Source organism: Pelodiscus sinensis, chromosome 3, assembly GCF_049634645.1.
Source record: "Pelodiscus sinensis isolate JC-2024 chromosome 3, ASM4963464v1, whole genome shotgun sequence".
NCBI lineage: Eukaryota > Metazoa > Chordata > Testudines > Trionychidae > Pelodiscus > Pelodiscus sinensis.
The window spans coordinates 170,889,768-170,913,035 of record NC_134713.1 but is presented as its reverse complement, the minus strand read 5'-3'; the positions used below and the strand labels follow the sequence as shown (position 1 = coordinate 170,913,035).

The 23,268-nt window shown below is 42.1% G+C and overlaps 1 protein-coding gene across 1 annotated transcript; it reads right to left on the bottom strand.

The window, feature by feature from the left end:
* Nucleotides 1-1,112: 1,112 nt before the first annotated feature.
* PRPH2 (peripherin 2) lies at nt 1,113-19,645 on the bottom strand. Its single transcript, XM_006122089.4, has 3 exons — nt 18,848-19,645; nt 16,029-16,275; nt 1,113-1,466 (listed from the first exon to the last, which is right to left on the bottom strand). The coding sequence occupies exons 1-3, from the start codon at nt 19,426-19,428 to the stop codon at nt 1,230-1,232; spliced, it is 1,065 nt and encodes a 354-aa protein (XP_006122151.1). The 5' UTR covers nt 19,429-19,645; the 3' UTR covers nt 1,113-1,229.
* Between the last annotated feature and the right edge of the window lie 3,623 nt (nt 19,646-23,268).

Here is a 23,268-nt window from a genome sequence, read left to right as displayed (position 1 = left end):
GAGCATTGATGTTTCTCTGGCTAGCACCATATTTTGAGTGGTATACAGTGCGTTCAAAATGCAACTAGAAGTAAGTCGCTGACAAAGAATAAAATGACAACCTAAATGTTCTCTCTCTTAGCACCTTTTGTGGTGTGGTAAGGGCAAATAGAAGGACCATAATCTAGCAAATTAAATTTTCCTAAGATTGGATTAGTTTCATCTTTTTCCAAGGGTCTTAGTACAGATTTAATGCCTCCCTCCCCCCAATTGTCAACAAAGAGAATGGATTTGTAAATAACTTGGAAAGCTCCTCTAATGCTTCAAGTGTTAATTTCCAAAGTGCCATTTTTGTTATGCATTAGTTGCCATGAATTCTTAAGAGAAAGATTTAGGTTTTATATTGTTAAATATATGTACAGAATAATCATAATTGGCATACGATGGCATAATTTCACCCATTCAGTGAGGAGTCTTCAGGCCTCTGCTAGTTTAAATAAAAAAATCAATACAATGTTTACCATACCCATTCAGGATATATGGCTGAAAATATAAGAAACCGCAAGCGTAAATTATTTTCATCTCAATTGCAATGTTCTATTTAATTACTATTTTTACACAGAGCATAAATTCTCAGTACAATTTTGTCTTCTGATCTGTTTTCCATCTTGGAACATGAAAGAAAATACCATCTCTTAACATATTAACAAATATCATGTTGCCTCAAAGACTGTGATAACAGGTAACCTAAAAGTGATATACATTTCTGAAAATCATTCCTTTATGTTTGTTTATAAAGATTTTACTTGACAGATCCCCAACCCATTTGCCCTTGAACTTTAAACATTGTGGTATGTTGCTCAAATTTATAAATTTGAGTAAAAAACGATTAACTTTTCAAATTGTCTTTTTTTCCAATGATCCAAATATACAGAAAGAACCAAAAAGCTTGCCAGCCAATTAAAAAAAAAAACTTATGAAGTTTTATTAACTGTCGTGTAGACATAATAGTCTCTAACAATTGAGTATGGAGCCTTAAAACCCTAATTTTGGACATTTCCCATAGAAGTTATGGAGACAGTGGATACTCACTAGGAAGATACGTGTTTTTGCACTATATAGCATACCCCACATATAAAAAAGTTTGTAGAAATGTATACTTTTAATGGTTTATACAGTTTTCTAAAGAATGTATTCACAATTCTCAGTTTTTCATTTCTCTTTGATAAAGTCCACATCAGTCAAGAAGCTCAACTGACAGTTGAGATAGCTGGTGTCTTTCCACCTTCCTCACCTTCAGCTCCTTCAGCGCCTGCATCCACCTGATTGAACTTACCAATCTTTTTCAAACTTTCTAGTGTGGATTTGAAAGTGTCTTTCAGGCTCTGCTCCAGGAGCCACCCCTCGCTTTCACATTCAGGATCTTCAGGATTTGTGATGCTTTCCAGAGAAGTGTGCAAAAGACGCAAACCAACCATCACAGACACCTGTGTGGGATGCATTGAAAAAGGGCAATGAAATGCAGTAATCCCCTTCTACCAACACGTGCTGAATAGTTTCATCCTCTAGCAACATGGAAGACATACTTAGCCTCTTGAGCCCTGCTGGTGGCATACGAGACTGCAGGGCTAGCATTCCGCTTTCTCTACCTGCGTATCAGGTAATGCCAGTGCAGGGTCAGACACAGGAACGCCGCCTGACAGACTAATGGGCTAGAGGCAGGAGGCTGGATGGTGTAGCAAGGAGTAGGAAGAATAAAGACCCAAGGAGCAAGGAGAGAGAATGAGGAAGTAGAAGCAATGCATGGAATCAGGAGGAATCACAAAACAACCACAATGTCATGTCCTCCCAACCATGATTTTGATAGTTGGCTCACAGATGGTGGTTACAGGGAATCTTATGGAGGGAATAACCACAAAGTCATGAAGCAGATATTGCAACATATTAGGCTTCACACTGATACATTTTTGTATATCTCTGACAGCTTGTTGTGAAAGTGACTTTCCATTTCTCCAGACACCACTGATCTGTAGAGGAGAGCATTTCCAAAGGCATTTGAATGGCAAGTTCTGTGTGTCTGCACTTGACCTTAATAAAACGTTTGAGAGAAATGTCAGCTTGAATACCTTTGGTCTATTTTAACCACACAAATCCTCATTTTCATATTTGGCAAATAGATTAATATGATCCAGAAAATCATGAATAAAAAATCTGGTCATAATATCCAGGACCCTGGTGGGTTTAGTATGTGGACCATCAGCTACTTCATTTGTATTTCTGTTTTCTTTTTATACTTAACTAGAGGACTGCACTCCCTGTTCGCTATGCTAACCCCCTGTCTGGGGATAGGCAGCCCCAGCTCTTCCCCGGTCACCGGAGAGGGCCAGCCTGAGGTGTGGCAACCGTGGTGAGGTGTGGCAACCTGTCTGGGGATAGGCAGCCCCAACGCTCTACCTCTGGCTGCTGAGGGGTTGGACTAGACTGCAGCTGGCCCGGCTCTCTCCCTTCGGCCACTGTGGGGGATTGGGCTGGGCCAAGGCTCTTCTCTCCTCATGCTGTGGCTACCAGGGAGGGTCTGAGGCTACCCCGGTCCTGGCTCTTCTCTCCCCCACCCCTGAGGCCTCCCCAGCTCTTGTCTCCTGGGCTTCCTCCTGCCCCAACCACTCCCCCAGCCCTGTCTCTCCCCCAACCCTGGTCACCGGAAAGAGGGGCCAGGGTAAGTTTGCGTGCTCTATTCCTGGTGGCCAGGAGGAGGAGGAACCACTCCGAGGCACTCGTCCTAGCTGCTGGTGTGGGGAGGCTGTGGCACGGCAGCTGAACACTGTGGAAAGGGGAGGCAGGCAGAATGCACAGTGATGTCATGATGTCACTCTATCATTCCACAGGCAAAGTTTTTAATACATATAGAAAGAAAAGACAAAGGCAAGCCCAGAATATCTGTGTCTGCTTAAATCTGGGGGAAAAAAGTATCTGTGTAAAATAGTTATCAGTCCTAGAAGCCTGCATCATACATTTCTGTGGCACCACTGACCCCTCCGGAACAACCCATTTGGCTTTGAATCTGCCTTCAGCCAATACATTGGCTTTACAGGAACTGTTTGTTTGTAGGAGTTCTTCTGTCTCCCAACCTTGTTCTGACCCACTCAGCTTCCTGCTCTGCTCTTTTTATGAAGACCATGGAGCTGTGTCTGAGAGGAAGGAAGCACTGCCTCTAGATGAGCCAACTTTGTGGCATAATAGCAGACCAGGTGAGCTAAAAACAGGAAATGAATTAATTCAGATGTTAGATAGAAACAAGAACTAGTCCACTTCTTATTAATCTGGTGGTATTTGTTCTATATGAGGATTACCCCATCCAAATTCCAATCAAAGTAACTGCACTGGTTTCCTAAATTCTTATCTTAAACAGTTGTTTTGTGCTCACTGCTTACAGTAACACGTTTCATCCAAATGGACATATTTTAGTGAAGGGATTGCTCTTTGCAGCACAGAGAGGGAATTACTCTATACAGCTCAGTTGTGACTCACTTGATTTTGGTAAGATACTTTGAGTTTTTATGATGAAAAGAGTTGAGACTTTGACTAGCGGTAGGGGCAAGTCATGAAACTTCAAATGTATGTGGCGGGGGTAAGGCAGATCTGTGATTTGGTTCAGTCTCTTAGGATGAGTTGCAAAGTTCAGATCCTGATTTTGGACAGCACTAAAGATTGGGGTGCTAAGATCTGGAGTGTCTGTAAGACTACGTCTGATTTTAAGCCTTCCTAACACCAGGGTTATATTTGAACACTGTCTCCAAATATCTGGTTAAATAAGACTATTTTTGGTTAGCCCTCAATTCACCCTATAAATGCTGCAACAATTTGTCCCCTCTTATTCAAGTACAGAAAGGGGTAAAAATCTAACAAACAGACTTCCCCCACTACTCCGTGTATCTCCATCTTTGTAGGCAGCTGGAAAGAAGGCTGGCTATCTACTATAGAGGGCCTTTCATCTCCTCTTTAGAATGGAACCATACAACAAAGAGGATATGGGAAATGGTTGAATCAGAGAAACCGAAAGAGCCAGGATCCAAGTAGTGCAGTTCCCGCCCAGTATCTTGCTGGCATTGGACAACCACAGGCCTGGGAGAAAGATACTCATTTTCTCTGTGTTTGGTATGTTGGACCTCCACTTCTAGAGCCTGTATGGGTAAGACTTGTTTGCAGTTCCTCCACAAGGAAGCTCTTGAGGCAAGGCCCTCTGGATCTGATCAGTTCCCAAATGAGATGAGTCTCCACATTTGCAGCTTTCAGCAGCTCCAAGTGATTGAAGGCTTTCAAGTAGCAGCAGGGCCTGTTTGGGTGGGATTTGGTTCCTGTAATGCTCTCAGTCCTGTGCCTGAGGCTATCATGTCTGTATCAAAAGCCCTAGGGTTGGTTTGACTGCCTCAGTTCTGGAACTGAGGACCAGAGGAGGTTCAGCCACCTTCACCAGAGCTGGGCCTCACTGGTCTTTGGTCATGACAGAATCCCTGTGGCCACAAGACCCAGGGTCAGTTTGTTCTTCCACTTCTGGATCCAAGATGAGTTAGACTGGTGTGTCAGAGCCAGGGCTACTAGCACCGTTAGATCTAGTTGTTAGGCTTCCAAAGAGAATGAGATATAAGGACAAAGCTGCTGTTGGCAGTGCTGGCTCTCCTGCATCCGTTATCAGAGCCCTACGATTCTGACAAGCAGTCACGATTCCACATACAGCTGCAGTAGAAAATTAGATGGGTTTGGTGTCACGTCCAAGCCATTGTCATCCAATTCTTCAGACCTGTTAGCTGGTCCTGCTCCAGTTCCTGTGCTGGTTCTGGCCTCAGGCTTGACTTTGCAAAGCTTTTCCACTGTTGCAGCCCCCGTTCATCCTACAGCTCTGGTTCATGCATCAGATCCAAGCAGGAAATGCAAGCTTTCTAAAAGGAAGCATGTTTGCCTGGTTCCAAGGTCATCTCCCTCCTCTCCTGTTACAAAGAACAGGCCTGAAAGAGTCATATGCCTGTCCCCAGAATATCCTATCCTTTCTCCCCTTGCTATTCCTACGAGGTCCCCACAATGTTGGATCTCCAGCATGCCTTTGGCTCCTCTGAATCCTCAGTATACTCTATCTCAGAGCCAGAGCAGGATCCTTACCAGGAGAAAAATAGGAGCAGAATGCAGAGCCATTTGGCTTGTTTTGCACCGCTCTCAACTGCCTCCTATAAGCATGTTCCCCCTACCTTAATTGCTGGGGAGACTGGCAGTTCTGAAGCCAGTGATCCTATTCAGGGATTTTTTTTCGGTTATCCTCCGTGTGGAGGGAGAGGCGATGCTTCATCTGTAAAGGATCCAGCAGTTTAGACAGCCTCAGATCTGATGCCTCCTGATCTGTTGACATTACATAGTGGTCCCTGAAAGTAATCCTCTCTTCTGAGGAAAACAAACTTCTCAGCTGGTGTTTGATATCTTTGGTCTACTTCAAGGAGCAGAATATCTCTACTCATTTTGGATGGTTTGCTACAGATGGCTAAATCCATGTGCACTATGCCTGCTCCTTGTCAACCTGTTTCTAAGAAAGCTCACAAGCTGTCAGATGCCCTCTGGAGGCTTTTCCTGCTTTCAATATGCACCCACATTCATTGGTGGTGGGCTACTGCCAAAAACATGAAAAACCTGGACAACCACACTCCAGTCCAGCTATCAAGGAGGGGTAAAGATTGATCAGTTAGAGTAAATGTGTTCTTTTCATTGCCCTTTGGTATTACAAAGTGAATTCTCAGGTGGTCGTGGCTTGCTAACAATTCCATTAACAGGAGAATATCACATTGTTTGTACAAGACTTAACTGATGACACAAGAAGGCCAGCAAATGCAATTTTAATGGAGGACTAAAAATGCATTCCTTTGTGGCATCTTTTAATGCTTCGGACTCTGTTGCCAGGGCATTGGCGTCTGCTGTGACCATAAGGAGGCGTGTGGCTTTCTTCATCCTCCCTAGATCTAGATACTAAGTGTAAGTTGGAGGAATTTTTCTTTGTAAAAGCAGAATCTTTTTAGTGATGAAAATACAGAAGACAGGTTGGAAAAACTAATGAGTATGAGAGAGACTGTCCACTTTCTAGCTTGAATCCCTCTGTCTGAAAGAGGCCTTCTACTTCTTTCTTGTACCAAGACCGTATTCCCCAGGCTTCCTCTTACTTTTCATCCAATCAGAGATGTCAACAATACCAGCAGCCTTCTGCCTTCGAGTCAACACTGAAAAAGCTTTTTTTCAAGTCAAAACAGCCAGCTTCCTTTGTTAGTATTTTTGTGGCAGAACAACAAGCCTCCGTTTTGATTAGATGATCAGGAGTCAAGGCACAGCAAATCAAGACCCTTTTTCTGGGGACAGACTGGCTCATGTTATCAGTGCATCAAGGCAAGTTACGTAGATTTATGGGCACTAGAGATTATAGCCATATATTTTGAAAAACTGCCAGTTTACCCTACTGTTTCCTCTTAAGGGAGCATTCCCATTGGACTACTATTGCAGAAATAGAAAATCTGCTTGTGATAGGAATATTTGAGGAGCCCCCCCCCCCCCCCAAATGCCTCAGGAGTCAGGGCCTTTACTGTCTGGTGTGGAGAAATGATGAGAGCTTTTGTCTCATAATAGACCTAAGAAACCCTGAACAAGTACATCTGGAAGTTTTGGTTTCATATAACATTTGCTGTCAGTCATGGATTGGTTTGCAACTCTTGATTTTAAAGCATGCATATCTTCATATATCAGTTCATCACAGTCATCACAAGTACCTTCCATTTGTGGTGGCTGAATGCCATTTCAGTATAAGGTACACATCCCTTGAGTTTTTACAAAGTTTTTGTCTCGGGTAGCCAGTCACCTGAAGAACTGGTATTTCTGTTTAAGTCTGGACAATTGTCTACTGTAGGCTGTAGTGTGCAAATATCCAGGACTCTTTTTGCTAGATTACCAATCTCTCTTCAGACCTGCAGGGTTGTCCTCAACCTTGCAAAGTCAATTCCTGTCCTACATAGAGGATTGTGTTTATAGGCTCTGTATGGGACTCTGTGAGAGGGAGAGCCTAAACTATTTAAAAATTAAATAGCTTCCCACTCAGAGAAAGTTCTTTTGGAGTCTTGGGTCTGACGGCGGCTACTAATGATGTAAGTATTTGCATAGGTGAGGATCAGACCTATGCAGCTCTGCATGTCTCAGGGTGACAGACCAATCAGGATAGTCTTCATGCTGCGCTGTAGCCCTAGAATGGTGATCTGTTGCAGTGAATATGGTCAGAAATGTACAGTTCAGTCCTTCAGATGCAACTTAGATGGTGACTTCAGGATTGGTGGAATGCATTTGAAAGTGTGAATGCACTGGTCTCATTAGGAGAGAGTCCTGCACATCAACAAGTTGGAATCAAGAGCTGTTCATCTGGCTCTTCCTATTGTTCCTTCTTCACCTCTAGGCGAGGCATATATAGGTAATGATGGACAATATATTGGCAAGTTCAGACAACCCACAGCATCAGGTGAAGAGACTGTGTGGTCTGAGTGAAAGCTCTTGCCCTCCCTGCTGATACAGAAGGTCTAGGCAGGAGAAGATTAATAAAGCCTCTGCTGAACTGTTTCAGGAGATCAGTAAATCATTGTTGACATGTGCAAACCAGGGACATGAGAATCATCCTTGCTCTATCCTGATGTTACTTTCTCAATTGAAAGGGGAGTGGAGGTGAAATCCTTTCCCCAGCGCAGAAGGAAAGCATCTGACAGGAATAGGCTGTTCCTGTCCACTTTGAAACGGAAGAGATGACACTTTGTTGGACCTCATTGCAAACACATCCACCTCTAGTCAACTCCTGGGAATATGGTCTGAACCAGCTGATCTTTTAGGGGCCATTCATGTGTCCAAGAGCTGTCTCTGCTGATGATCTGTGACTACATTGTTTTTTCCAAGATAAATGTAGGGCAACAAAATAACCATAGTGACTGAAATATTAATCCCAGAGTCCCTGCATGCAGTAGAAGTTGCTACTTAAAGTGGACCAAATTTCAGGCATGGATGATGAGAGAACCTGATTCCCATCTATCTGCTTCCATTCTTTATGTTCTGAAATAATGAATGTACTTAATTTCAAGTAATCAAACAGGGTTAAAAGTTCATTGGGCATTTATCTCAGTGTGTCATACTGTAGTTAATGATAGTTTGCTGTTTGTGGATTTTTTGGTCAAAAAGTTTCAGATTTCTATTTCCTTTTTAGGGATCTGTTCCCTTTTGACATCTCAATTTGGTGTCGGTCACACTTATGAAATCACCCTTTAAGCCCTTGGCTGCATGTTTTGTGATTTTCATTATTGCTATCACAGTGGCCAGGAGAGGGAGTAAATTGAATGTCCTTATGTCTAATTTACCTTTTGGTTGTTTTCATAAAGGCCTAAGTAGTTCTCAGATCTGATCCTATGCTCTTTCCTAAAGTGATGTCTGTGTTAAATGTCAGACAATTAATTTGCTATTTCCTTCTTAAACTGCCTTCAAATAGGAAAAATCTGTCCTACACACTTTGGTAAAAGTTTTTGTAAATCATTTTGATATGTCATCTTCTAAACATCACATGGTTGTTCAGTTTCTCTGCAGACTGTTAATAGCCAAAACTCTTGTATCTGCTTCAGTTCCACTGCATTCCACTAGAGCTGAGGCTGCTTCCTTCACTTTTCTTCATAAGTGCTAGTTGCTGAAATGTGTAGAGCTGCAAGCTAGACTCTGGTGCACACTATGCTTTGGACTGGGCCTCCTGGGCAGATGCTGGATTTCACAAGGCAATGCTTCAGTCTATTGAAGGAGGACCCTGTTCCGACCTCTAGGGTAGTTTCAGCACTGCTAAGTAGCCCTATGCAAAGCCACTCAAAGTTTATGTATTTGTAACTGGAGTTCACAGAAATGGCTCGGCACATTTATACTTCTCACACCCTTTTCCTCTTGGTCAGCCTTTGTTGTTGTGTGTCTCTGGCTTTGGGGTGGAAGGAGCAAAGGTGGTAGGTGCACTCCACACCCTCTTTAGGCTCAGTCTCAGAATGTTGGTGGTGCAGAGGCGAGACAGAGAATGTGCAAGAACCTTTTAGTAGTGCCAGGTCAGTAAGGATCTGCTGCAAGGTGACACGGTGCCCATCAGTGTGATTATGCAAAGGCCTCTCAACATATTCCAGTTACAAGAAAACAGCCTTTGTATCTCCATGCCAATGAACTGTTTGTGTTCGTAGCAAAATTAATGTAAGTGGAGTAGAGTAGCGGTTCCCATCCATCAGTCTGTGGACCAGTGCTGGTCCATGAACCGCTGGCTGCTGGGCCACAATAGCTGCCAGAGCTGAAGTCGGCTATTGGCGATGGCTCAGCTCTGGCAACCATGGCATCTGATTTTTGCCCAGCGGCGGCACTGGGGCTGAGGTAGCGGCAGGAGGAGGCAGAGCAGAAGGTGCTTCCCTCCCACATCCTCCACAGGTAAGATGACGGCCCAGCTGGGGCTTCACATGTATGCCCCCGCCTCTACCCATGGTGCTGTGAGACGCACTTGGGGAGGATGGGGGCATGAAGGAGGAGGATGTGCACTGCCACTGTCCGCTACCTCTGCCCATGCGGCAATAACAGCCATGCTCCCTAGAGGGGACAGCCTTGCTCTGGGGAGTGTGGGGGTTGGATGAGGGTAAAGGGGTGTTGGTGAGGGCATGGTGGGGCCACTGGGCAAGAGGGTGTTGGCATGGGCTGTAGGGGTCACAGGTTAAAGGATCAAAGGGCACAGGGCATAGGAGTGGGGGTGAAAGGGTATTACGCACTGGGGAGCAAAGGGCATGGTTGGGGGTAGGCGGACAGGTAACATTTTATTTGCATATTTATTCTTTGTAGAATGCATATGGAAATATGCAAATTTAATGTAACCAGCCTACCAAAAGTTTGCGAATGGGTTTGCCAGTCCATGGTATAAAAAAGGTTAGGAACTACTGAGTAGAGACTCAACTTCAGAAATACACTTTTTGGTGCCTCGTTAATGGGCATTTCGCCTGTAGATCCTTAGCTAACTGGAATTCATCAGAAAGAGAGAGAATGAGAGTGGTGCTCTGAAAGTTCTGCTGGTTTCATTGATTGCTGTTCTCCTCCTGGCAATGGATATTCATGATAAATATTAATTTTATTAGCAGCTTTTATGTTACGTATAGTGAAGCACTGATCTTGGAGGGATGCCCTTGACTGGCTTTTAAACAGTTCTGAGTTGCTAATACTTGATTCCTTCATCTAGTCAACATGTGTGTGAGACTGTTAGGTGAGAAGCTGAGGATGGTCTGGGCTGTAATATCATCAATATAATGACAATATTCGGCTTCATATTTTCTTTGACTCCAAACTTTGCAGGGGCTCTTCTTCCTCCCAGTGGTTGGAAGTCCCAGAGCTAGACGGCCTACACAGCTGGCTGAGGATCAGTTCAGATGAGAGAGTTATCATACCGGTGGGGAGTGGAAGTGTCACATGTGGGCCCAGCCAAAGAATTTGTGCTGTGCAACGCGGCATGCTGTTGTTGGCTGCGGCATGCAGCCAGGCAACTCCCAGCCAGGGCAGCAAGCTTGCGGCCGGGTGAGCGGGTGCTGGGCAGCGCGAGGCCCAGAAGATTACAGGGCCCAAGGAGACCAACTGCCTTGCTTGCTTTGCCCTAAGACCGGGCCTGGTCACATGGATATCATGGTGGATAAATGGTGACCACCTGTTCTACTGAAGGAGTAAGCCTCTAATCAGTGGGGCCATTTTAGACCCTTGGCTTACTCCTAGCAGTTTTACCAAGTGTGTTGGGATAACAGACCTCCTTTCACTGCCACAGAATCCACTTCAGTGGTCCATACCTGTTAGCCTATATGCAGCACATCCCAGAAGCCTATGTTTGAAAGTCACTGAGAGGCTCCATCAAGTATTGAATGCAGTTGCATGTTTCCTTTTCAAGGTCATTCAGAGCATATTGTGTGCGCTTCAACGGCTCCATTTATCTTCTAGCTTCTTCAGAGTCCAATTCTGAGTGTTTGGTTTATTCTTCTTCTACATGAGGTCTATGTAAGAAACCACTTTGCACTCTGAGCCCATCTGGCAACTGAGATCTAGTTATATCTATTTTCATACTATATTTCCTGAGACTCTTGGTTATAATTTGAGCCATCGCTGCTGGTAATCTTCAGTGTGCATTCCCTGGACTGTCCTCAAGTCTGGAACTTGCTTTCTGTAATGGTTAAAACTGGTAGGAAAAGTCATCAGATCTTATATTTGCTAACCTTCAGAGGTGAAGCTCAATGGTTTACCTGGACTTTATCCTGAAGCAGATTAGCCAGAAGATAGTTTGAACTTCTTTGTTATATTAAAGATTGTCAGTGACGTAGAGAGTCTAAATTTTTGGCTCATCTAAGCATTATAGAGGCAATGTTTTAACTTGTAAGTGTTCCCAGAGGACATGGCAGGTCCCATGTTCTTATAAACAGAAGCTTTGATTACAATTTATAGACTCTGTGCTTCTAATGTTTCCCATAGAAGCTTGCAATTAAGTGATCTTTACAGTACTTGACAGTGGTTCCAAAGACAGGTGGAGTCAGTCTCTTTGTCTTTTATTCCTCTTTGAGTGTCAGTATCACTGATACAATTTGAGGGAATGTACACAGCTCTGAAATCCGGAATGGTGCTTACTAGTTAGTCTGAACTCACTGTTTCCAGCTACAAAGCCAAAAAGGGAAGCTATGGTGGGATTTTTATGTTGCTTCTTCGCCACCCTAGATAATAAAATAAAATAGGAGAAATAGCTTTTTGTATAGGGGAGTCATACCTCACCAGTCTATTACAATTCTGTGAGGATGTCCACAAACATGATGGTGATCCAGTTGATATAATGAAGTTGCACTTTCCAAAAGCATTAGACAAGGTCCCTTACCAACAGCTCTTAAGCAAAGTAAACAATTATGAGATAAGAGGGACGGTCCTCTCCTGGATCAGAAACTGGTTAAAAGATAGGAAACAAAGAGTAGGAATAAAAGATCAGTTTTCCCCAATGAAGAGAGGTAAGTAGACGGGTCCCTCAGGGAACTATTCTGTATAACAGCCACAAATGATCTTGAATCATTTGAACAGAGAAATGGCAAAATTGGCAGAGGATACAAACATACTTACGATAGTTAAGTCCATAGCTGGCTGTGAGGCGCTACCAAGGTGATCTCATTAAACTCGGTGATTAGGTGGCAGAATGGCAAATGAAATTCATTAAGTGCAGAGTAATGTACATTGGAAAATATAATCCCAACTATACATACAAAATGATGAAATCTAAATTAACTTTAAAAAGGGATCTTGAAGTTACTGTGGATAATTCTTTGAAAACATCTGCTCTGTGTGCAGCTGTAGTCACAGAAGCTTTACAGTGTTAGGAACTTTTAGGAAAGAAATTATCCTAATGTCACTATATGAATCCATGATAATCCTCCATCTTGAATACTGTGTGCAGTTCCGGTTATTACCCCATCTCAAAAAAGATATAATAGAATTGGAAAAGGTTCAGAGAAGGGCAATGAACATGATTTGGGGTGGAACAGCTTACATAAGAGGGGAGAATAAAGAGATTGGGATAACTAAAGGGGGGATATAACAGAGGTATATAAAATCACGAGTGGTGTGGGGAAAGTGAGTAGAGAAGTGTTATTTACCCCTCCACAGAACTCAAGAATTAGGGGCACCCAGTTAAGTTAAGAGGCTGTACCACTTACAAAAGAACAGAAAAAAAAAGTCACGCAACACACAGTCAACCTGTGGAACTTGTTACTGTGCAATAATGCAAAAGCCAAAACTGGTTCAGAAAGAATTAGATCATTGATGGACCAATCTTCCATGAATGCGTTGTTTGCCTATCTGGTCAGAGATGCTACCCCATGTTTTGGGTGTACTGAATCCTCTGCCTGCCAGAAGCTGGGACAGGATGACTCATTCAATAATTGCTCTGTTCTGTTCATTTCCTCTGAAGCATGTAGCATAGTCTACTGTAGGACAGGATACTGAGCTAGATGAACCATTAGTCTGATCCTGTGTTACTGTTTTTATTTAGAACGTGAAGGATAATTCTCTGTCCAATTTCATTTTGTAAGTAGGCTGAATTTCCCCCCAGGACCAAAGGTTAGTGTCCTTTTATTACTACAGGTCCGACCTCCCTCCTCCAGCACCCTTGAACAATGGAGTTTGTCGGACTAGGGGAGGTCCCGGCTCCCTAGCTGGATGTGGGCTCTGCTTCCGGATGGGGCTGCACTCCTTGCCGCTGCCACCAGCCACCCTCCACCACTATGCCAGCTGTGACTAGGGATGCATGCCTCATCATGCCAGCCCCAGACAGAGGCCGGCCCCGCTGCCTCCAGCCCCAGCAGTGCTCTGCTCCTCACGGTGCCACTCCGGGCTGTGCGCCCAGTTGACTTCAGCTCCCCGCCACTAGCCCCAGCCTGGATTGTGCTCCTGAACCGTGCCAGCCCTGACGAAGGGCTGGCGCTGTGAGAAGCACAACCTGACTGGGACTCTGCTCCTGGCCACCGGCCCCACTACCTCCAGCTCTGACTGGAGTTGTGCTCTTTGCCACCAGCCCTGGCCAGGGCTGTGTTCTCCCCTGCACTGGCCCCGCTGGGGTTTGCCGGACCACAGATGTTGCAGGACCAGAGAGTCCTGGATTTTAGAAATTTAACCTGTTACTCAGGGTAGAATTGTTTTCCTATTTAATACTCACACAAACTGAAAGAAAGAATTGACACATCATTGTATCAAGTGGTGATTGTTTCCTAGAGTGATTCCTCCTTTCAAGGGCCTTTTGTAATGGCAGCCTTCCCTTTGCTGCTCGGGGACAATCATAAATGTGATTCCTTCAGCTGATTAGACAGAGGGCTGCCCCTCTTGAGAGCAGAGCAAGCTCAAAACCAAAATCTGGATCCTTTTCTCTGACGCTACAACATCAGGCTGTCCACATATGAGATTGGACTTTAAAACCATAAATATTTCCAGCATTTCCATTTCTCGTGGTTGTATGATGAACCTCCTGATGTTTTTCAGGAAACTCACTTCCTGGTATCCTCTGCTTGTATGAGAACCACACTTTTCATTTAAAAAGAAATTAACCCCTCCACCCCTTACTGCTACAGAAACAATCTTGAAAATGTGACTTGAGTGCACCTACCTGATTTTTTTTCATTTTATTATTTATCAATTTCAAGATTTTTGGGGCCTGATTCATGCTTCAATTTACACTTGATTAACATTACCGTATAGTCTTCTCCTTAATCCTGTAATTAACTGCCTGTTTTTATATACATCCGTATAAATAAAATACTGATTTCCAGCCTCTTGTTTGTAAAGTTTCTTGGCTTTAGTTTTCCATAAAGTTGCTAGTTGATTTCCCCCCCCCCCCCAAGATAATATGTTTTTACAAGAACTATTAACATCAGTTGTCTTTGGTGATTGTTCCTTTTACCCCCTGCCCTCCCTCCCCACCTCAAACACGGCATATTCTGTTTTTTCCTTTGGGTTTGCAAATGATTTTTAGAGGTGTAGGGGAAGCTGAAGGTTTCAATTGTATTTGCCAATAATAAAGAAATTTGGCCTTTTAGATAGGAAGTAAATATATGCAGAAGCACGCCATCATTTTATATTAGAGATATAACGTGTTTGATTTGTATTTATTTGAAGTTAAAGTAACTCTGCATCATAATGAAATATTTAAAATGGCCGCTCTCGGCTGGCAGCAGCCATTTTAGGTATACTGCAAAGTATGCTTCCTTACATTTCTCAGCCTGAACTGCACCCTTCCCTGCTGACACAGCTCCCTCCTGCTAACCCAGCTAACTCCGTATCCATTCCCTCATGCCATTTCCAGCCGATGAACTGATGCTGTTCACATTTCAGTGTTCATAAATACAGTAGCCACTTAGTTGGCATTTGCCCAAATCCAGAAAACATCCTCCTCTTGCTGTACAGAATGTAGCTTAAAAACAAAACTCCACTATAGGGAATGGTATCCACGAATAAATACAATGTGCTGTTTTTAGACACCTAACCAATACATACTATAATTTTTAAAAGCAGAATGAAAGTTGTACGTCTAGCCAATTCAGCTAACTTATTCTTTTGAAGCACTAACCTATCCTTTATTAGGGTTGCCAGACGGTTTCAACAAAAATACCGGACACACTTGACATTACATAACAATCTACATTACATCTTATTTAGAAAATATTGGACATTTATATTTTCTCGTTTATATATTGTCAATTTGTTTCCCGAACAGAAAGCTCAAATACTGGACTGTTCAGTTCAAAACCGGACACCTGGTAAACCTATCCTTTACATGCAAGAAGTTTGACAGAATTAGCCAGAAGGCCTAAATAAAAACCCTAGTCTTGAACCTGGCTCCAGAGTCAAATGTTAGGAATGGCTAGATGGATTCTCTGAATTTTACTTTCATTTTCTGCTCCAAAATAGATACACACACACACATATTGGCCCCATACAGATATATTTTCTCCAACTGAATTTGTATTAAAGCAGAAATGAACATCTTCCATGATATCTCAAAACCTGTTTTCTCTGTTGGCTGGCTAGTTCTGATACACAGTACAAAATATTGTAGGCAACACAGGCCCACCAGGGGAAAAGGGGCAACTGCCCTGGGGCCTAGAGATTCAAAAGGGCCCAGCACTCCTGGCCAGTGGCAGGCAGAGCCCTGGGCCCCTAAACTGCCACAGGAGCCCTATGTGGTGCACTCCAGAGCTACCTTCAGTCCCGCATCTTTCAGGAGTGCAGAGCTGTCCCCTCACACCTTGTCCTGGGGCCCAGCGAATAAGTTGGCTTCCCCAAGGCCATACACTAAGCATTAGCTATTATTTTAGATTTCCCATCCATGGACTAGATAAGAATTACATTTTTCAATGGATAACACCACAGAGGGTTTCTACAATCACTGTTCTAATGAAACACACACAGAAGGAGAAACTGCTATGTCAGCATGTTACCTCAAAAAGCCAGACAAAGAGGACAACCCCGCCCATGGAGCTCATCATGCTGCTGTAGTAGTGAAGAAGTGCCTCCCTGCAGCCACGGTTCCATAAGTTGAGCTCCTCTGTTTGATAGTCGTAGCTGTAGTGAGCCGAGTTGTTAGTAACTTGGTACTGGATGCAGGGTCTTGGGGAGCTAGGGTTGCAGCAACTGAAGGGGACTCCATCAACCAAGAACCTTCCATCCACATTGCTTTTAATTCGACTATGGACAGGCAAAAAGCAGAAGAAGGTTGTAAATGCATATATAATATTCAGCTGAGTGAGAACTTTAATAGGTGTGAGAGGGGGAACCAAAGGCAAAATATTTTTTCCACAGTGTTTTATGATCACTTTCTAAAAACCTAGCCTGCATCCTTCATATATTCACTTGTGTACACTTACCATGAAAAGCCTGAACCTGTTCCTCTCCACAGAACTAGGCATCCTCTTTGCTGAATTATGTTTTGTAACATTTACTCCATAACGGCAACATTCCATTTCCATTCCCTTCTCCAGTAATATGGGAAATTAAAACAATGTTAGAGACAGAGGTAAATTTTGTAAGAGGTAACCGGAGAGGATTATTGCCATCCATGACCACTCATAAGAATCTATCACAGTCATGAGTCTTGAGTACCCAACAAGACCACTAATCCATCATCTTTTCTTTGACAATGGCCAATAGTAGGACAAAGTAATTGACTTTCACTAAAGTTATCCAGGATTTAAAACAAATATGCTTTAGCAATGAGATGTTCAAGCATCCTGGATGTCTGTGCAGGAGTAATTAGCCTATTGTATGCCATTTTCAAATTCAGTACTCAGTAAAATAACCATTTTATCTCATTGTATGTGTCTCAGTGTGTCCAGCTAGATATTTATAAAAGACCTAGTTACTGTAAAAGTTGAACCTGTTTCAACCAAAAATTTAAGAAGAGGAAAAATAGTTTGAGAGCTGGACCTCCAGAAAATATTCCTCAGCTTTTCTAACATCTTAACAGTTGATGCTCAGGTGAAACAGACTCCCACGTGTAAAGTATACAAAACATTTTGGGAAATTTTAAAACCCTGAAATATCCTGCTTCCATTACCTTCAATTGTGAATAAGGGCTGCATTTTCAAAGTTATGGTCCATGATGGAGACTGCAAAACATGTGTGCATGTGTGTGTACTCAAGTATACATGTGTGAGACAAAGTGAGTGTGAACTACCAGCAAAATCGGTACAGCATGCACAAATGAATTGTTTTGTAGGTGCACAGTTTTGAAACCATATCCCAAATATCTCTGAATACCAAACAGAATCCAGTTTGAAGGTAGCATGCTTAGGTTCTATTCTAACTCCCACTGAAGTGAATACTGAGAATTCCATTTATTTCAGTAGACCGTGAATTATATTTATAAAGAAAAATCAAATGTTGGGGATGAAATCCTAGCTGCAAAGAAATCAATAGATTTGTGGTTGGCTTCACTGATGCCTGGATCTCACCCTAGATATGCATCCTATGACTATACTGAGCCCCTCTGCCTATGAATTAAAGATCAAAATTGGGCCAAGACACTCAACTTGGTTGGTAGCTGATTTATTTTTTTAAAGTTTCAACTTCCCACCTTAGTACTCAGAAAAATCTACAGGGAAATGGCCAAGATCTCATATTCCTGAGCAAAGCCCCCTATTTTTTAAACAGGATACGATCCTGTTTTCTCCCAGTGCTTTGCTTTTCTGTTGTTGATGGATTAAGTTACAGCTTACAACTCTTCAGATAATACTACTGGGGTGAATATCGTATTATGTTTTCAAGTAGATATTTATAGCTAAGGGCATTTTCTGCAACTCAATCTGTTCTTAGATATTAAACTTGGCAAAGAGGTTGCTGGGTGTTCATGCTGATATCTTTTTTTAATTCTAAAAGTTAATTGGTCTCTATTTTTTGGAGTGGAATTTATGTACCCGAATTGAACTGGAGATTAAGACCTTCCTGTACACTGACCTCCAAGCCATTAAGGTGTTTCTGGTCAATAATCTGTTCCGATTTCTATGAAAAACTGACACCATATGAGGCCAACAGGAACTTAGCAGTGTGTCATATATGTTCATTTAGATTTCAAGGACATATCTATTTTATAAAAGAAAAACAGCAAACGCTAATAAGGGCTGGTTGATTTTAGTTTTCATTTAGTCTGAAGTATTAAAGCTTGAGGTAAATTAATAAAAGAAAAAAACACTATAGCATTAAGGCAATTAATTGCTCTGTTCTCATTTCATATTCTTGGAGTGATCTCAAGTAACCTTTACCAAAATTCAGTGGAGCTATGACCGTTTACCCCCAGTTGAAGTTATGCCTCCTGTATCATAGGTGTAGCCATAAAAGCATCTCTAGAGAACTGTGTTCTAATCTTAGCTTTGCCAGTGACTTGCCAGGTGTCCTTTGCAAGTCACTTAACATCTCTGTTGCTGTTTCCATAACTGTACATTGGGAAGAATAATCCTTATTTATCTACCTTTCTCATAGTTATAGTGTAAAGCTCTTTAATATTTAAGGCTGAATAAAAAAGAGGATGATCTCTCAAAGTACTACATTTTTATGTTCTGGATAACATGGGTGAACTTGTCAGAAGATAAAGCATACCTTGGAATGCTCGTCTCCAGATTTAAAGTATAATGGAGAGAAAACCCATCCTAACCAAAAGTAGTATAACAACTTTGTAATTCCATCTCTGTTTCAAGATGGATTTTTAGTGTGTGTTTGATCAAATAATGATATATTGTAATGTAAATTATATTTTATAACTTACTCTTTCACTTCTTTGGAGCCAAAATCCAGGTATCTGTTGCTGATCCACTGAATCTCAAACCAGTCTCTGAAACCATTGTTTCCACAGCATCTGAACTCAATTTGGAGCATGTCAATTGTCTTCTTCATGAAACATCTTCCTGGGGTATCAGTATCCCTGTAGAACTTCATGCCATTCTTTAGCCCATGTGCTAATGTTGTCTCCAGAGAGCCCCTCGTGAGAAAGCAAATCAGAGCAATGAAAAAAATGAAGATGTTAAATAAGAAACATAACACCAGGTAAGGTTTCAGCAAAGGCTTCCACTTTGCAAATTTTGTTGGATCCAGAGAATCATAGCAAATTTTGCCAGCAAGGGCATTGAAGGCGCAGGCTAATACACCCATCAATATCAAAGAATTGGGCACAAAATGGCTTTCAGAATTGTCCATTACTTCGCTTCGCTTCCGGAGCTCAATTTTGAGGAACAATCCCATACTAAAAACAATTATTCCTGCAAACACTGAAAACCAGTTCATGAGCCATAGTCCTTGAGCTAATTTTACCCTTTTCTTCTGGCTGAATTTAACTTTCAGTAGTGCCATCTTTGTAATACTGGATACTGAAAGATTCCACGATATTAATCCTTTTCTTGAATGTAAGCAAATTTAGAAAGGAACTGTTCAAGCCTTTAAAAAGACGGTGAGTTGCATACTTTTAAGTGAGCCATTTTTTGGTCCTTCCATCTTGAGATCCCTAACCTAAGATCCAAAGAAGCAAATAACAGAGATTTCAAATAAAAAATTGCATATTAATAGAGATAACTTGCAAATAACACCTACACCTAATTCTGGCAGTCACTTCCAAGCAAAAGAGAAACAGTCTCAAAGTTTCAAATGAGTTCATCTGGATCTACAAGACGTCATTCTAATACCTTTAATCGGTTTGATCCAATTTAGAGCAATCTCTGCTAACAGATGAGCAGTGGAAATAATCCCTCATTTTACTATTTAGTGGATTTGTGCCTTCATATGATAGGTTACATTGTACTAGAATGTCAAAGCCCAGAGATATAAAGAGATGCTTGTTACCAAACGAATGTAAGTCCAAGATAAAAAGATGTGTCAAAAAGAAAAGTATTTTGTATATGACAGTTCAAGTTACTTGTACCTATAACTAGAAACACCATTCTAGTACATAGCCTTCTCTGTTCACCCTTATATGTTTTGGGAGCAGTTAAAGGAATAATTTTCAGTAACTACAAAATGTAAGCTTGTGCAAAGCCAGAAAGAAAGTAGATTGTAACTAGCCTTGAGAAGACAGAAAAAAGTTCTATCAAATACACTCACTAAATATAACACAACCTAAAATCCAGAAACATTTGTTTGAGTCATGATGATCAATGTATTGGCTAATCACAATGAGCCAAGGAGTGGGGGAGAGATTTTCCAAGAAGGCATGAAAAATAATTGCCTAAAGCAGAGTTACCCAGTGGTGAATTTGGCCAGATGATTAAGAAGGGAATCTCTGCTTTGTCGTCACTAGTTAATACATAAGAGATGCTATTTTAGCCCTTAACGCTTTCTACAGACCATATTAAGGTGTATAGAGAGTGCAATACAGAATCTAGAGAGTCTCACCCATTTTCCTTTTTGTGGACTAACTGTTATAATACAGAGATTGAACAAAAATGGAGGTGGCTCCCCAAACGTGCTCACATAGCATCTTTGTGGCAACTATAGTACGCACTTACACCACACAGCAACAATAGCAATGCATGTATATAGTTTTACTGCCTTTTATGCCCTAACTAAACTTGGCATTTTTTTTTATATATTTTCATTGGCTATCAGCATTTCTCTAGTTCTATTAATTTAATTTTTCACAGTTGTTGGAAATTATGGGACACTAACCAATGAGGGCTCAGAAAAATTCTTTAATGACAGACATGAAGGCTCAAAAAATTAAAGGTTTATAATGGTGAAAACACAAATGGTCAATGTCACATTAAAATATATGAAACAAATACCCTTAAATCCTAATAAGTTCTCAAGTAACATTTTTCTTTGCTTATCTGTAAACTTCTATTACTATTTATAGAAATACTGCACTTTTTCATCAGTTTGTGTATATGGTGAAATTAACATTTACCAATAAAGCTAATTCTTCCTAACCTAGCTAATAAAGATTTTATTCTTTCCAAAAGGAGTTCATAACAGTGTTTCCTTTTTCTCTGTTTCCTTTCCCTCTTCATCTATTCTCATGCTTTCTCAGAAACAAAAAAAGAAAGAAAGAGATTAGTTTGTAAACCTCTACAATAAAAAAGTGGATTAAGCAAACTGGAAAAAATGTAGTGTGATTTTAAAAATAATAGAAAAGTGCTCAGGTGTTAACACAATGTATTAGATCAGTGGTGCTCAGACCTCCGTGATTTGAGCCAAGCTAGCAATCAGCATTACCGAAAAGAGCCACAGTTATGTGAAGCCATTGCTTCACAGAATCATAGGGTTGGAAAGGACCTCAGGAGGTCATGAGGTCCAACCCCCTGCTAAAAAGCAGAGCCATTTCATTTGCTATAGTACAATATATTTTCAGTATGACAAGGGAAATGTTACATATCATTCTCCCAGCAAAATGACTGACCAAGTATTTTATCAACTGCAATTGGTTAATAATATAGTAAAAGCATTCTGATTGGTTCATATTTAAGGTGTGCAGTGTTTTAATATCATATGCTACAAAAAGCTGCAGGAGGAACATTAAAGAGCCACTTGCAGATCAAGAGCCTCAGTCTGAGTATCACTGCAGTACAACCTAGAAGGATCACATTTAAATAGAGCTGTGGGGACTAAAAACGCAGGTCAACGGGACTGGGATGTTCTCAATTTCTGAGGAAGAAAACACAGATCATGTGACACATGTGCATCCTCTAGTGGCTGACGAGAGAATGGCTATAAGGAAAAGCAGCAGTGTAAATGAGAGAGCTGTTCTAACCAATGTATCTATTAGCACAGAGTGAGTCTCTGAAAAAAAAATTAAGCATAAAATATAACAAACTCACTCACATCAGAAGCCTAAATCTGAGAAGTCTGGCATTGTACAGTAAAATTGAAGTCATTCAGTTTCCTTTTTGAAAGCGCAGTAACTCTGAGACTATCACAAGTTGGGAGGAGAGACCTGCTGTGAAGGGTCAATTCAGGCAGTAGCCCTGGGCCCTGGCAAATCAAAAGGATGTGGGGCTACCAGCTGACACTGCTTCTGTGGCAGTATATGGAGGCCTGGGCCATTTCAATTACCACAGGAGTGCTGGGAGGGTGTTGAAAGGCTAGCAGGGGGAGACTAGCCTCCAACCCCATCCCTACTGCTTGAGATCACCCCTTCTGTGAGCACCAAGCTGGCCTCCCCCCACCTTGCCCAGATGCCCAGCAATTCTGTTGGTCCCACTGGTTGCATCAGTAATTTTCACTAGTGCTGAATTAATCCAAGATTTTCCTCACAAACCTGAATTACCATTACTTTGGAAAGGGAGAATTAAATCTCTCAGTCCAGCTGTCCATCATGGCTCAGCTATTCACTGCAATATTGTTAAAATACCATCCCCTCCCCACCACTCCAAAGACAACACTCCCATTCACTAAATATATACAGAATGTATAACTGCTTCAAACAAGTAGGGGGAAGATCACTCACCTGTGCAGTACCTGGAGTTCTTCAAGATGGTTGTCCCCGTGGGTGCTCTAACTTAGGTGATTTGGCACAGCTAAGCCCTCGATAGGAGATTTGTGCCAGCAGTGTCCTGTGGCCGGCAGCACGTGCGAGAAGCTGGTGTGTATTCTAAGGAGACTATTGCGCATAGGTGGCCGGCAGGCTCTCTCAGTTCCTTCTCTGACCCGAACTTGTGGTATTCCGAAGCAGAGAAGAGGAGGATGGGTGGGTGAGCACCCACCGGGACAACCATCTTGAAGAACTCCAGTTACTGCACAAGTGAGTAACCTTCCCTTCTTCTTTGAGGAGTGTCCTCATGGGTGCTCCACCTTAGGTGACTGTGAAGCAGTATTCGTAGTAGGAGGTGGGAGCTTCTGCTGCTGAGGGTCTGTGCCCAAAAGTATTATTTGGCCAAATCTTGTTTCTGCCTCAGCAAATTTCTGGATGGCATAATGCTGCACAAATGTATGTGTTGAAGCATATGCGGCAACCCTGCATGTGTGTTCTGTGGACACTCCCTGTAGGAATGCCACTGTTGTTGCCATGGCTCTTGTTGAGTGAGACCGCACGGTGGATGGGGGCGCTCTCTGTGCAAGGGTATACGCTAGTTTAATGCAGCTGGATATCCATGTCAATAATCTCTGCTTTGATATGGGCAATCTCTGCGATCTCTCTGTAGATGAAACGAATAGTCATGGAGTCTTTCTAAATGGTTTCATTCATTATAGGTAGAAGGTGAG

Bases quoted from the DNA above. Each gene is read 5' to 3' on its own strand.
- PRPH2 (XM_006122089.4), bottom strand. From the start codon at position 19,428: ATGGCACTACTGAAAGTTAAATTCAGCCAGAAGAAAAGGGTAAAATTA. The intron at 16,276-18,847 runs GTAAGTTATAAA...GCCTGTCCATAG, and splicing joins GGCTCCAAAGAAGTGAAAGA to TCGAATTAAAAGCAATGTGG. The intron at 1,467-16,028 runs GTAACATGCTGA...CATCCCACACAG, and splicing joins TCTTTGTCTGGCTTTTTGAG to GTGTCTGTGATGGTTGGTTT.